General features: G+C 38.0%; 1 protein-coding gene across 2 annotated transcripts in view; it reads left to right on the top strand.

Annotated features, from left to right (window-relative positions):
* Nucleotides 1-1608: 1608 nt before the first annotated feature.
* Nucleotides 1609-13702, top strand: part of MORC4 (MORC family CW-type zinc finger 4) — a 64932-nt gene continuing 52838 nt past the window's right edge. The window contains exons 1-4 of one of the 2 annotated variants that reach the window (XM_014542586.1): nt 1652-1737; nt 5902-6016; nt 8083-8300; nt 9011-9158. In XM_014542586.1, coding sequence (XP_014398072.1) covers nt 8162-8300; nt 9011-9158 — 287 coding nt within the window. In that variant the 5' untranslated portion in view covers nt 1652-1737; nt 5902-6016; nt 8083-8161. Of the gene's footprint in view, nt 1738-5901; nt 6017-8082; nt 8301-9010; nt 9159-13702 lie in introns of both variants that reach the window. The other variant, XM_014542587.1, reaches the window with a different exon arrangement.

Genomic DNA, 13702 nt, shown 5'->3' on the forward strand with positions numbered 1-13702 from the left:
GTTTGCCAAATAGTTTCTTGAAACAATGTTGGCAGCATTCAAAATGCTGGATCCTTCTGTCAGTTAAAGAAAAAAATTAGTTCCCTCTGTTACAAAGTAAAACTTGTATTTCTGATAAAACCACTCTTGCATATCAAACTCATAATTCCTGTCAAAAGTTGGCCCAATTGGTCTGCAACATGACACAGAGGTTTGGGCTTACCTAGTCCTTAAAGATTGACTCCATCAGACCTACCCTTTTAGGACTATTGGTTATGACTTTTTCAGGTTACAATCAGTAACAGTTTTATCACTGGTTCTGGGAACATCATTGTGGCCCTTAAAATTAATGTCTTGTTTTATATGATGGACATTCCACACATCGAAGTGGTTATAACTGATACTGTTAACTGTATTGTAAAAATTAATATTTTTAATATGTGTAATACTTCTTTTGCTTGTAAGAGATGTTCACAGTGGAGAAATGTCACAATTTGAATAGTGGTATTCAAATAGTGGGACCACTATACAGCCAGCCTCCCACTGGATCTCTCAGCCCAGCCATGTGCTATTAGTAAAGCAGTATAGGATGCCAGAGAAAAGGGAAATGGTGGAAGGGAAGGTCTCAGTCTTGATTAAAGAGCTAGTAGAGACAGGAGTGCTTAAGAAACCTATCCAACAGATTGCACAAACTGCCCTCCCACTTGGGCCAGTAAATTTTGAGACAGTTAGTTGCACCACATGTGTCTGTGACTGACAATTATGTAAACTGGCTTTTCTGGCAAAAAAGATGTGGCCACTAGACAAAGGCACCTCCTGGTGTTGTGAACATGATGCGGATGTAAGATTGTGTCTATATTTGATGTCTTTGGACTTTTAAATAATTAACCTGTTATGAAGACCTAACTCAGGAGGAATTATGAAACTTTATTTTTTCTACTTTAATTCTATGTTCTCTATTTAATGAGGATTGGGAAGCCTCACCTTTAAGACTATTACGGAGTATCTAAGCAGAATCACTGTTTCTCCCTAAGCAAGCTTGTTTCTATCACTGGGATCTAGGCAGGCAATTAAATGTTTTGATTTTAACATCTAACTCTTTCAATGCCTCTTAGGCTATAAACATGATGATTATATCTGTGTTCTTTAGCAGAGGAATTTATGTAAAAAAGTAGAAAATAAGATTGTCACAATAAACTGTAATGTGTATAATACACATCTATTAGTACCAAAATTGTGATTTAGTTCTTCTCTACAACCATCCTTTACTATGTGTGTTCGTGAGCAGCAAAGTGGCTAAAAGACAAGAAGTAATGTGATGAAAACAGAGCAAAATGCTTTTTATATAAGAAGATTTACTTTTCCCACAGACTCTGAAGATTAAAGGAAGAAAAGCAGATCACAGATCAGACATTATATGAAAGAAAAATCAGCTTATAATTCCATCTGCTATCATATCTATTGTTTCCTATAACCTAGTATGTGCACTACTATTACTACTTCCTGCTCACCTTCTGGGACATCCTCATAAAGAACATGTTCTATGTCTTAGGGGCATTGAACTAGAGATTTTATTAGAATATTAGAAAAAGCGATCTAATATTACAGATTTCTACCTTTTACAGATAATGCTGTAGATCCAGATGTATCTGCCAGGACGGTCTTTATAGATGTTGAGGAGGTCAAGAATAAATCTTGTTTGACCTTTACTGATGATGGATGTGGAATGACACCTCATAAATTACACCGAATGCTCAGGTAAAAATGTTTCATTCTTTGTCTCTTGTGTTCATGAATTATAGTTAAGGCTTAATAATTTTCTTTAATATTTTACTTTCCCTTTATTCATTTAACAAATATTTATTGAGCATTTATTATGTGCCAGGGCACTGGTTATGAAATATACTGTTTTTGCCCTCACAGAACATACAGTCTAACTAGCAATTCAAACAATTAAGCAATCCTATATAATAAAACCCTAATATGCAAATTGACCAAATGGCAGAACGACCTGATGCTATGATATGCACTGACCACCAAGGTACAGATGTTCAACGCAGGAGTTGCCTCCTGGTGGTCAGTGTACTCCCACAGGGGGAGTGCAGCTCAGCCAGAAGCCAGGCTCAAGGCTGGAGAGTGCAGCGGCGATGGCGGGAGCCTCTCATGCCTCCACAGCAGCACTAAGGACCCTTTGGGGGATGTCCGCCTGCCCCAAGGGGTTCCGAACTGTGAGAGGGCGCAGGCTGGGCTGAGAGACCCTCTCCCCCCCAGTTCACAAATGTCGTGCTTGTGCACCGGGCCTCTAATAATCATAATAAAAATGATAAGTATAATGATAAGAAAGTATAGGATGCCATGGGACAAGTCAGCAGGGGAACACAATCTAATCTAAGAGGTCAGGAAAAGTGCCATAGATGAAGTATTAGTTAAGAACTAAGTGTGAGTAGTCAAGTTTAACAAGGTAAAGGAATAGGGTATGAAGGGATAGAATTCAGGTGAAGAGAAGAGCAAGTGCAAAATGTGGAGGCCATCACTGGTCTGGGACCTTCTATAATTTATATTAACCTAAATTACTCTTAGATCAGAAGTATTGGAATTGGGATGATCTTTGGATTAAAACTATGAATGTAGCTGGGTATAATCAAGCCCCATGAAAGATAAATACAAGGCATTTATATACATAATCTTTGAAGATTTTGCAGTAGAAATTCAAAGTCAGGAAATTCTTTTATAGCTGCTGAAACTTGTGATACCGATATCTATTGCCACTCTCAGTTCAGCTAATTACTTGAAAAGGTTTGTGGTTGAGAATGTACTTTATGATCTTCACATATCACTCAGTGAAAGATGAGTATTTTCTTAATTCCTTCCTTCTTTCTTCATTTTATTTAGCAGATGAGGTTGATTACTCTCCATCTGGCTTCCTGAACTAGTATGTGAAGCATGAGTAACAATGGAGGGATTCTATAGAGGGAAAAGGGCTTCAAACTATAGAATTGGAAAACATTAATTTTGTTGTAATTCTCTTTGGAGGTATTCTAATTCTGTAACCCTATTTGTAGGGAAATCCAGTTGATCCATCAAAGAAAAGAAATGAAATTTGGGCATAACTAATTATAAATTTGGTTATGTTTTACTACTCAGCAGTACCTTGTGTTTCAGACCCTCATAATTACAAGAATGTTTGAGGAAAGCATCTAGAAGTGAGATAAAAATGTGTTCAGTATGTTGGTGAAGTTATAGAGCTGGCCATCACTTTTATCTGCTAAAGTTAATATTTTTTATTAAAATAAATACACTTTTAGATGGGATGGAACAAAAATATTTATATATCTAATTCTGCATGTACTAGTTTATTTTCTAAATCACTTATCTTCTGCCCTAGCTGGTTTGGCTCAGTGGATAGAGCATCGGCCTGCAGACTGAAGGGTCCTGGGTTTGATTCCGTTCACAGGCACATGCACGGGTTGCGGGCTCGATCCCCAGTAGGGGACATGCAGGAGGCAGCCGATCAATGATTCTCTCTCATCATTGATGTTTCTATCTCTCTCTCCCTCTCTCTTCCTCTCTGAAATCAATAAAAATATATTTAAATAAATAAATCACTTATCTTTTTACCAACTCCTTCCCACCACACCTTATTCCAGTGATGTTGGTGTCAAATAGTGGGCCCAGCAGATCTTACCACTTTCCATTTCGTCTGTGGAAACTATGTCTGTGAAAATTGGTGCTTATAGTTACAAAGCAGGAGGAAAAAAGAGGATGGTTTTTTAAATAATTGCAACAATTTTTGTTCCAGATTCATTCAACAAATTTATACTGGACACCTATGTGAAAGTCACTGGAGATAAAGTGGTGAACCAGTCAGACATGATCTTTGCTCTCAAGGGGCTGACAGTTAAAGAGAAATATAGAAAAGGATTGATTAGAAGCAATACTACTAAATAGGCTGTCCCACCTAGTAATAACTGCTATGAAAAAAGTAGTTTCTATGAGAACATATAATGGAGGGATCTGCTCTAATCTATGGAATACAAAAAAGGCTACCCTTAAGAAATGACATTTGAGTTGAAATATGAAGAATGTGTAATATTCATTTAAAATTTCATTTCTTTCTTGGGGAACAAAACAGACCTAAACAGGTGGAAACCTCTTTCACCATAGCCTTTTCTGGCATTATCATGTCAAATATATTTCCCACCATTTTGAGCTGGGAAATTGTTCCTCATATTTAAAAGTTAATTTTAAAGAATTTTAAAAGTCCTGGATTATGTATGGTGTACATGCTGGATTTTATTTCTGATCATAACTTAAAACAAACTTCAATCTGTTAGGAGGTCCCATCTATTTAGAAGAGATCATTTAATCCAATCCTAACTTCTAGCCAAGGATTTCACTTAGCACACTTTCTTTTTTAAATAATTGAACTTTAGAGGTAGCTTTGAAAATTATTATTAAGTATATTAATTTTTCTTATATGGGTTGGGGGAATATTACCTTTATATTTGGAAAAAATAATAGAGGTAGATGTGCAAAATTGTTAAGCCTACAGAAATTCTATTTGATCTATAACGTTTCTTATAATCCTATCCACATTTTCCACCTCTTTATGGTAACCTTCTAATTTTCAGGCAAATAAAATAGTTATATAACTGCAGCAACAGTTTCTCCATAAATACAGAATCCCATGAAAATAAAATAAAAAAGGAAAAGCCTATCATTAAATTTATTTAAGGCCCATAATTAATTATCTTTAGCTTTTGCGATTAGTGTGTGAACCAGCTGGTCTATATATTCAGCTGCCTTGTTCAGCAAGGTGGAAAACCTCTTCTTTCAGAGGACAAGAATAAACAGCATCCACAGATCCATGGATTGAAGGATTTGCTGCTCAGAAGTGCATTTCCTAGTAGGTCATTTTTAAAAACGACAACAAGAGAATGGCAATGTGCTTAGTCTTTCATTCTTTGATATTGCATATTACATCACAATGTATCTAGGAAACAGCAGTGCCCACCCTTGTATGTTCATGGATTTTCTAAGGTTTGTTTCATTGGTCAGAGTCCCAATCTAAATTCACCTCTGTAGATTTTAGAATATTGACATTTTAATAAAGTTAGGAGCAAGCTGCTGTCTTCCTGAATTCCACTCAAAGAGCTGGTATCCAAGCCCCCTTGGTCTGTAAACACTGTTGTCTCTTACATGAAAGGATAGAACAGGACTTAGTGAAGTGAAACCACCTATCTAAGCCAAGCTATCTCTGTGGAAAATGAGTGAGCTATACCAAACTATACAAAATTCATTCCTACAATTCTATCATTTATTGTGAGGGCTTTTATATTAGGTAGTTATTTGATTGGTATCTGGCATCCATTCTGCAATTTTCAGTTAAATAGAATACCTAAGTGGAATAAAAGAACACATGGGAAGAATGAAGTGGAACATAACAACAATATCCAGAGTTCCAGATTCTCTCTTCTCATTATTCATAACCTTTTCCATTTCTTGTTCTGGCCTTACCCTACTACTTACTTTCTCAACCTTGTACAGCCATTTGATCTTCTCAAACTAAGTAACACAAACAGGGTTTATACTCACAAAAGGGAAAAGAGATGATAGATGGCAGAAAGGTCAGGAATGGCTAGGAAATTAAGAGAGTAATATAGAATTTTGTTTTCACCAATTTCTCTTGACCACCTAACTGAAATTTTTGTAGCATTAGAGAAAGTTTAAGTTCAGATAACCATGTAGATTCATTTCACATGGTAGGTTACTGCTTATGAAGAGCCTTGAGTTTTATGTATGATATTAGGTCTGAAGTGGAGCTAGAGGATAGCACACAACAATTCTCAGTGACTTCTAGAGTTAGTTTAAAATTCAAGTTTGAATATTATCTATATATATAAAACCCTAATATGCAAATAGACCGAACAGTGGAACAACCAAACAACTGAAGAACCGGTTGCTATGATGTGCGCTGACCACCAAGGGGCGCATGCAGACCATGGCGGGCATCGACCGCGGCAGGATGGTGGAGCAGGTGAGCGGGGGCGCCAGAACAAGGTGGGGCGCCAGTCGCTGTCATCAGGGTGAGCCTCTGGTGGTTACTGAAAATTCTTTGCTCCCGCACGCCACAGTCCCACCCAGCGCTTGCACCCGCTGCCGGCACTGGCCCTGCTGGCACCTGCAGCTGACACTGGAGCCACTGCTCGCACCCGCTGCCGGCACCTGGCGCTGGTCCTGATTGCTCAGCACCATGAGCAGGTGCAAGCAGCGGCTGCCAGCCCTGATCGCCCTTGAGGGCTTCTCCACCTCCCCCTGCTCCTGAGGGGTGATCAGGGCAGCAGCCTCTGCTCGCACCCACTGCTGGCACTGGCCCCAATCGCTACGTGCCGTCAGCAGGTGCAAGCGGGGTGTTAGCGCTTGGGAGCAGCGGCGGCAGGAGCAGGGCTGCTAGCAGAGAGGGGACCAGGGGCGGCGGTGGGAGGGACCAGGCGGGGGCGTGGAGGATAGGCTGAGACCCGCCCCTTTGCCCACCACAGCCTTGCGGCCCAGAGTTCCTTTCAAGGTGCATGAATTCATGCACTGGGCCCCTAGTTTTGTAATATATTGTGCATATAGTATATAATTTATTCCTCATAATAACCACATCTTTTATACCCAGTTTTTTTCATTAGAAGAATAGGAATGCCCTAATCTTACCAACTTCTGTAAGTTTATTTCCTGGAATACTAAGGCCCATAGACAGCAGAAACACAATAGTCTTTGGGATTTTCAAATAAACTACTGCCCTAGAAATTACTTTTCCTTGTGTTATATTTATTTGTAGGTGCACAAAGCTCTTGTAAATTGTTTACTCTAGAAGGATGTAACACTTGGAAAAAGAAAATTAAAAGATGGTACTCCTTCTTAGGGAAAACACAAACCACAGCCTTCAGGAAGTGGAAACCAGGCAACTCAATCCTGCTCAAAAGTATAAGAACCAAGGCCATGCTGCTCAGACATAGCATATAGAGTATCTATTTTATTGATATTGGAGAAGCATCTAATCTGTAACATATGAAATCTTTCCTTAGACTGTAACACAAGGGCAAGAATCTTGTCTCTTTTTATTAACAGTTTTGTCTCCATTATTTAGCACAATGCATGGCACATAATAGGTACTTAGTAAATATTTATTGAATGAATGATAGTGTATAACACTATAAACTTAGTCAATCTGGAAAGAAATAATCCTTAAAATTAGTTTTATTTGTGGTGAGGGAAGATATATGAGGAAGATAATAATAATCATTTTCTAGGTTTCATATCTTTTTTTTGGTTCTATTATTCTGTTGCATGTTTGAATGGAGAATGTATAAAAGGGAAAAGATCTGACTCCCAGATTAAGCTGATCATAAGGAGATACAGAGATTGTTGAGGTGACTCAGTGAAATGCCCTTAATAGAACAAGAGAGACTTTATACTGCAGCTGTTTGCTGATACTCAGAGGCAGAACTACCTATTTTTATCCCTTGGCCACATTCCAACAAACTGTCCCAGCAGATGAAGCAGAGGGTAAGAATTGGAAGGGTTATCTTTTGGGTGGAGAGTTGAAATTGTTTAGATATATAACCTTTGACTTTCAGATTTCTAGAAGGTGATGTAACCAGGTTAGGGGATGCCTAGTCTGGCACCTCTGACCAGTGCCACTATCTGGTACTTTTGTTACCCTCTATACAGTGTACTCTGAGATAACCACGCTTTTTACACTACCTTAACCTTACTATTAGCAATCAGAGCCATTTTCTCTAGACCCATGGACTTCTCCAGCTATCTTTGCTAGTAAAAAGAGGCCGCCTTTACATTTATAGAATGGGACACTAATGTACTGGAAGTATTTATGCACACACAAACCACACAGGAAAATCAGTCCCATTACCCCATAGTAATTTCTTATGTTTTTAACTTAATAGTTTTGCCCAGAATATCAACAGAAAAAAAGGAATGACGTTTTACAAGTGTTATTCATTTGTAAGCTAAACATTCTGCTTGTCACCTATCGTAGGATGCTTTTTATCTTTCTGCTTTCTTTTTTCTGATTTATTTTTTCTTGTGTAATTACAGCTTTGGCTTTACAGATAAAGTAATAAAGAAGAGCCAGTGTCCCATCGGGGTCTTTGGTAATGGTTTCAAGTCAGGCTCCATGCGGCTAGGAAAGGATGCTCTTGTCTTCACCAAGAATGGGGGTACTCTCACTGTTGGACTCCTATCACAGACCTACCTGGAATATGTCCAGGCCCAGGCAGTTATTGTGCCAATTGTTCCATTCAACCAGCAAAACAATATCCTTTCTGGAAATGTTGGTTAAAAATTAGTCTAATCTGATATTTTGATAGAAACCTCTTTCTTCACAACAAATCCAGCTATCAATTCAACTGTCCTAAACTTAACTTGAATTCCCCCTATTAAATGTTTTTTAAAAAATTACTGGACAATTGACAGAAGCCTAGAAATGTTTTTGTTGTATGGAAAATTTCACTGTTATGTGATTTGATCTCTATCTCTCCCACACCACCACTCCCTTGGTAAAGTGCCCCCTCTCTCTTATTTTTCTCCTAAGGGCAGCTACATTTGTATCATACTCCTAGAAACCTTCTATTCATCAGCTTATCTGATGGCAGAATCACTCATTTCCCCATTCCTAGACAAGCTGTTATTTTTATTAGATACCAGGTCGTCTTGACCCAAACAGTAAAGCAATAAAGTTTGAGCTCATTGCTTCCAAAGGGTCTGAAAATTCAGCCTTTGATCTGTTTTGTAAATATAGGACAGTCTTTACATTATATTTTTGAAGCTATATTCTGCAGGGGTAACTGATTTTTATGTTTGTCTCTACAACCTTTATTCATTTTGCCTTTTCCTTTCTTCTGTAGCAGTGATACCCACGCTTTATGTCTATATTTTGTCTAAACATACAGCACAAAAGGCAGATCTTCCTAATTATAGCATCTTCTTAAAATATTAAGTTTTCTTTGACTGTATTTGGTTTTACAAAAAATGATTATTACTGAGGATTCCTTGCCCAGCCTAGAAGCCATCTTGAACTATTCAATTTTCAACAGTGAAAATGACCTGCTGTCCCAGTTTGATGCCATCCCAGGCAAAAAAGGCACTCGTGTTCTCATTTGGAACATCCGCAGGTATAGTATACCAAGGGTGATAGATTTTAATAAGCAAAGGTAGTATGATGAAGTACATTTTAATAAATTTCTAGAGAAGCAGAGTAGATAAATTTTGATAGATATTTGCATTTCATTGCATACTTTTTCTTAACTTTTGTACAACCACAGCTCTGTGAGAGATAGTGGTTCTTATTAGTAAAATGTGGAGCTTGATAATGAAGAGACGTGCATATCCTGAAGCTATTGCCACAAATAATCAAGACAGTTCAATGTTATTCTAAAATATTTAGAATCCATTATACATATCTATTTTATATTCATGGTCACTGTTTTGAGATAGGTACATGATAGTTATTTAACTTATTTGACTGAAAATAAAATATGAAAACTAGACATTAACAAGCATTTTCCTTAAGATTGGGAACAAGACAAGGATGTCTGCCTTCACCACCGTTATTCAAAATACTCCTTGAAGTCCTAGCCACAGCAATCAGACAAGAAGAAGAAATAAAAGGTATCCAAGTTGGAAAGGAAGAAGTAAAATTGTCATTATTTGCAGATGACATGATAGTGAATATAGAGAACTCTAAAGATTCCACCAAAAAAACTAGAACTGATAAATGAATTCAGTAAAATAGCAGGATACAAAATAAATATCCAGAAATCAGTTGCATTTTTGTACACCAATAATGAACTATCAGGGAAACTAAGAAAACAATCCCACTCACAATTACTTCAAAAAGAATAAAAATACCCAGGAATAAATTTAAGCAAGGATGTAAAAGACGTGTACTGGAAAAGTATAAGAGACTGAAGAAAGAAATTAAAGAAGGTACAAATAAGTGTGCTCATGGATTGGAAGAATTAACATCATTGAAATGTCCATAATACCTAAAGCGATTTTTAGATTCAATGCAATTCTTATTAAAATACCAATGACATATATCACAGATCTAGAACAAATATTCCAAAAATTTATATGGAACCACAAAAGATCCTGAATAGCCACAGCAATCTTGAGAAAGAAGAACAAATTTGGAGGAATCATACTACCTGATATCAAACTATAGTACAAGGTCATAATAATAAAAACAGTGGTATTTGCATAAAAACATATATATAGAGGTCAAGGGAACAGAATAGCCCAGAAATAAACCCATGCCTTTATAGTCAATTAATATTTGACAAAGGAATCAAAACATACAATGGCATAAAGATAGTCTATTCAGTAAATGGTGTTGGTAAAATTGTACAGATATGAAACTAGACCACCTTTTTACAACATACACAAGGATAAACTCAAAATGGATAAAAAACTTAAATGTAAGTCGTGAAACCATAAAAATCCTAGAAAAAAAACATAGGCAGTAAAATCTCGGACATTTCTTGTAGCAATATTTTTTCTGATATATCTCCTCAGGCAAGGGATACAAAAAAAATAAACAAATGGGAATACATCAAACTAAAAAGTTTTGCACAGCAAAGGAAACCGTCCACAAAATGAAAAGAGAACCCACTGAATGGGAGACATTCTTGCTGAATACATCTGATAAGGAGTTAATATCCAAAATGTATAAAGAACTCATTAAACTGGACACCAAAAGAATAAACTATCCAATTTAAAAATGGGCATGGGATGTGCTCTCCCTCTCCTTTCCCCAGGCACACTCTTTGGAGCATGCCTTTCCCCCTCTTCCCTCAGGCATGTTAGTTTTGCTTTCTTTCTCCTAAGCTCCAAGGGCCCTTCTTTTGCCTCTATAACGTGTTTTCTAAGTCATACACCCCAGCTGGTTCACTTCTTCTACCTCTGTGATTTTCTAAATAAACTTTTGCTTGTATTTGAGTTCCTGGCTCTGAATTCTTTATTAGCCGAACTCAAGGCTGGGGTGTAATTCCGCCATTAACATTGAGAGGGACTAGTATTCCTTCATTTGTGGGGTAGCAGTAGTCTCCCTACAGAACAGAGACTTCTGATTTGTCTCCTGATGACTGTTTTGCTTCTTGATTGTGCTTGACCTCTCCAGGACAGGGCTTCATCTTTCCTTTCCCAGTCTCAAAAAAAAAAAAAAATGGGCACCGGACCTGAATAGACACTTCTCCAAAGAGGACATTCAGATGATCAATAGGCATATGAAAAGATGCTCAAAATCACTAATCATCGACAAGTGCAAATTAAAACTACAAAGAGATATCACCACACACCTGTCAGAATGGTTATCATCAATAAATCAACAAACCGCAAGTGTTGCGGAGGATGTGGAGAAAAGGGAACCTTTGTGCACTATTGGTGGGAATGCAGATTTGGTGAAGCCAAAATGGAAAGCAGTATGGAATTACCTTGAAACATTAAAAATGGTAATGCCTTATGATGCAGCAATTCCACTTTGGGGAATTTATCTGAAGAAACCCAAAATACTAATTCAAAAGAATAAATGACCCCTATGGTCATTGCAGCATATTTACAATAGCCAACATTTGGAAGCAGCCTAAGTGTCCATCAGTAGATGAGTGGATAAAGCATCTATGGTACATTTACACAGTGGAATACTACTCAGCTGTTAAAAGAAGGAAATCTTACCTTAGCAACAGCATAGATAGACCTGGAGATTATGCTAAGTGAAATAAGTCAGTCAGATAAATACCATATGATTTCACTCATATGTAGAATCTAATGAACAAAATGAACTAGTAAGCAAAATAGAGACAGATTCATAAATAGCAGGCTGACAGCTGTTGGAAGAGGGGTTGGGAAACTGGGTTGGGGGTTGGAGGGATTGAGCAAAAAAGAAAAAACTCATGGACATGGACAACAGTGTGGTGACTGCGGCATGGGGGTGGAACTGGAGAAGAGTATATGGGGGATAAATGGTGATGGATGAAGACTTGACTTGAGGCGGTGAACACACAATACAGGGTACAGATGATGTGAAGTGGAATTGTGTACCTGAAACCTGTATAATTTTGTTAACCAATGTCACCCCAATAAATTCAGTAAAAAGGGAATAAAAGAAAAAGAGACATAAGGGTAACAAAGCACAACACAATCTTTAAAAATAAAGACCTCTGTATTAGTGGTTTAGAGGAGCTGAATTAGAAGTAGAAAAATCTTTTTTTAAAATTAAATCTTTATTGTTCAGATTATTACAGTTGTTCCTCTTTTTCCCCCCCATAGCTCCCCTCCACCTGGTTCCCACCACACCTTCTGCCCTTACCTTCCTCCACCACTGTCCTCATCCATAGGTGTACGATTTTTGTCCAGTCTCTTCCCACACCCCCACACCCCTTTCCCCTGAGAAATGTCAGTCCACTCCCTTTCTATGCCCCTGATTCTATTATATTCACCAGTTTTTCTGTTCATCAGATTTTTTATTCACTTGATTTTTAGATTCACTTGTTGATAGATATGTATTTGTTGTTCATAATTTGTATCTTTACCTTTTTCTTCTTCTTCCTCTTCTTAAAGAATACCTTTCAGCATTTCATATAATACTGGTTTGGTGGTGATGAACTCCTTTAGCTTTTTCTTATCAGTGAAGCTCTTTATCTGACCTTCGATTCTGAATGATAGCTTTGCTGGGTAAAGTAATCTTGGTTGTAGGTTCTTGCTATTCATCACTTTGAATATTTCTTGCCACTCCCTTCTGGCCTGCAAAGTTTCTGTTGAGAAATCAGCTGACAGTCGTATGGGTACTCCCTTGTAGGTAACTGACTATCTTTCTCTTGCTGCTTTTAAGATTCTCTCTTTGTCTTTTGCTCTTGGCATTTTAATTATGATGTGTCTTGGTGTGGTCCTCTTTGGATTCCTTTTGTTTGGGGTTCTCTGCGCTTCCTGGACTTGGAAGTCTATTTCTTTCACCAGGTAGGGGAAGTTTTCTGTCATTATTTCTTCAAATAGGTTTTCAATATCTTGCTCTCTCTCTTCTTCTGGCACCCCTATAATTCGGATGTTGGTACGCTTGAAGCTGTCCCAGAGGCTCCTTACACTATCTTCGTATTTTTGGATTCTTTTTTCATTTTGCTTTTCCGGTTGGGTGTTTTTTGCTTCTTCGTATTTCAAATCTTTGACTTGATTCTTGCGCTCCTCTGGTCTGCTATTGGGTGTCTGTATAATATTCTTTATTTCAGTCCGTGTATGCTTAATTTCTAGTTGGTTCTTTATCATAGCATCGAGGGTCTCATTAGTTTTCGTGACTCTCTCCTCAAGTTTATTGACAGCTTCTAGCACATTTTTGCAAGCCCTCAAAATTGCGATTTTTAGCTCTATATCCTCCATTTCTGTCATGTTTTTTTGTCTCCGCATTTTTTATGCTTTCTTGGTGCACCCCCTAGTGGTCTTTGTGCGCAGTCTTGTTCTAGTTGAGCCTTGATTGTTGTAGTTAATACTAGAGGGATTTGACCACCAGGCCGACTGGCTGTGTGAATCAGCTGTGTCTGCCGCGGAAAACTTCTGTCCTCTGGGGAGGTGCTAATCTAGCCTTTGCCTGAGGCGATCTGGCAAATGGCTCTGCGCAGGGCTTGGGCGGGGCGGGATCAACAGGGCGGGTGGAGGGAGCAGTTATGGC

The sequence above is a fragment of the Myotis brandtii genome, unplaced genomic scaffold (assembly GCF_000412655.1).
Source record: "Myotis brandtii unplaced genomic scaffold, ASM41265v1 scaffold305, whole genome shotgun sequence".
NCBI classification, from domain to species: domain Eukaryota; kingdom Metazoa; phylum Chordata; class Mammalia; order Chiroptera; family Vespertilionidae; genus Myotis; species Myotis brandtii.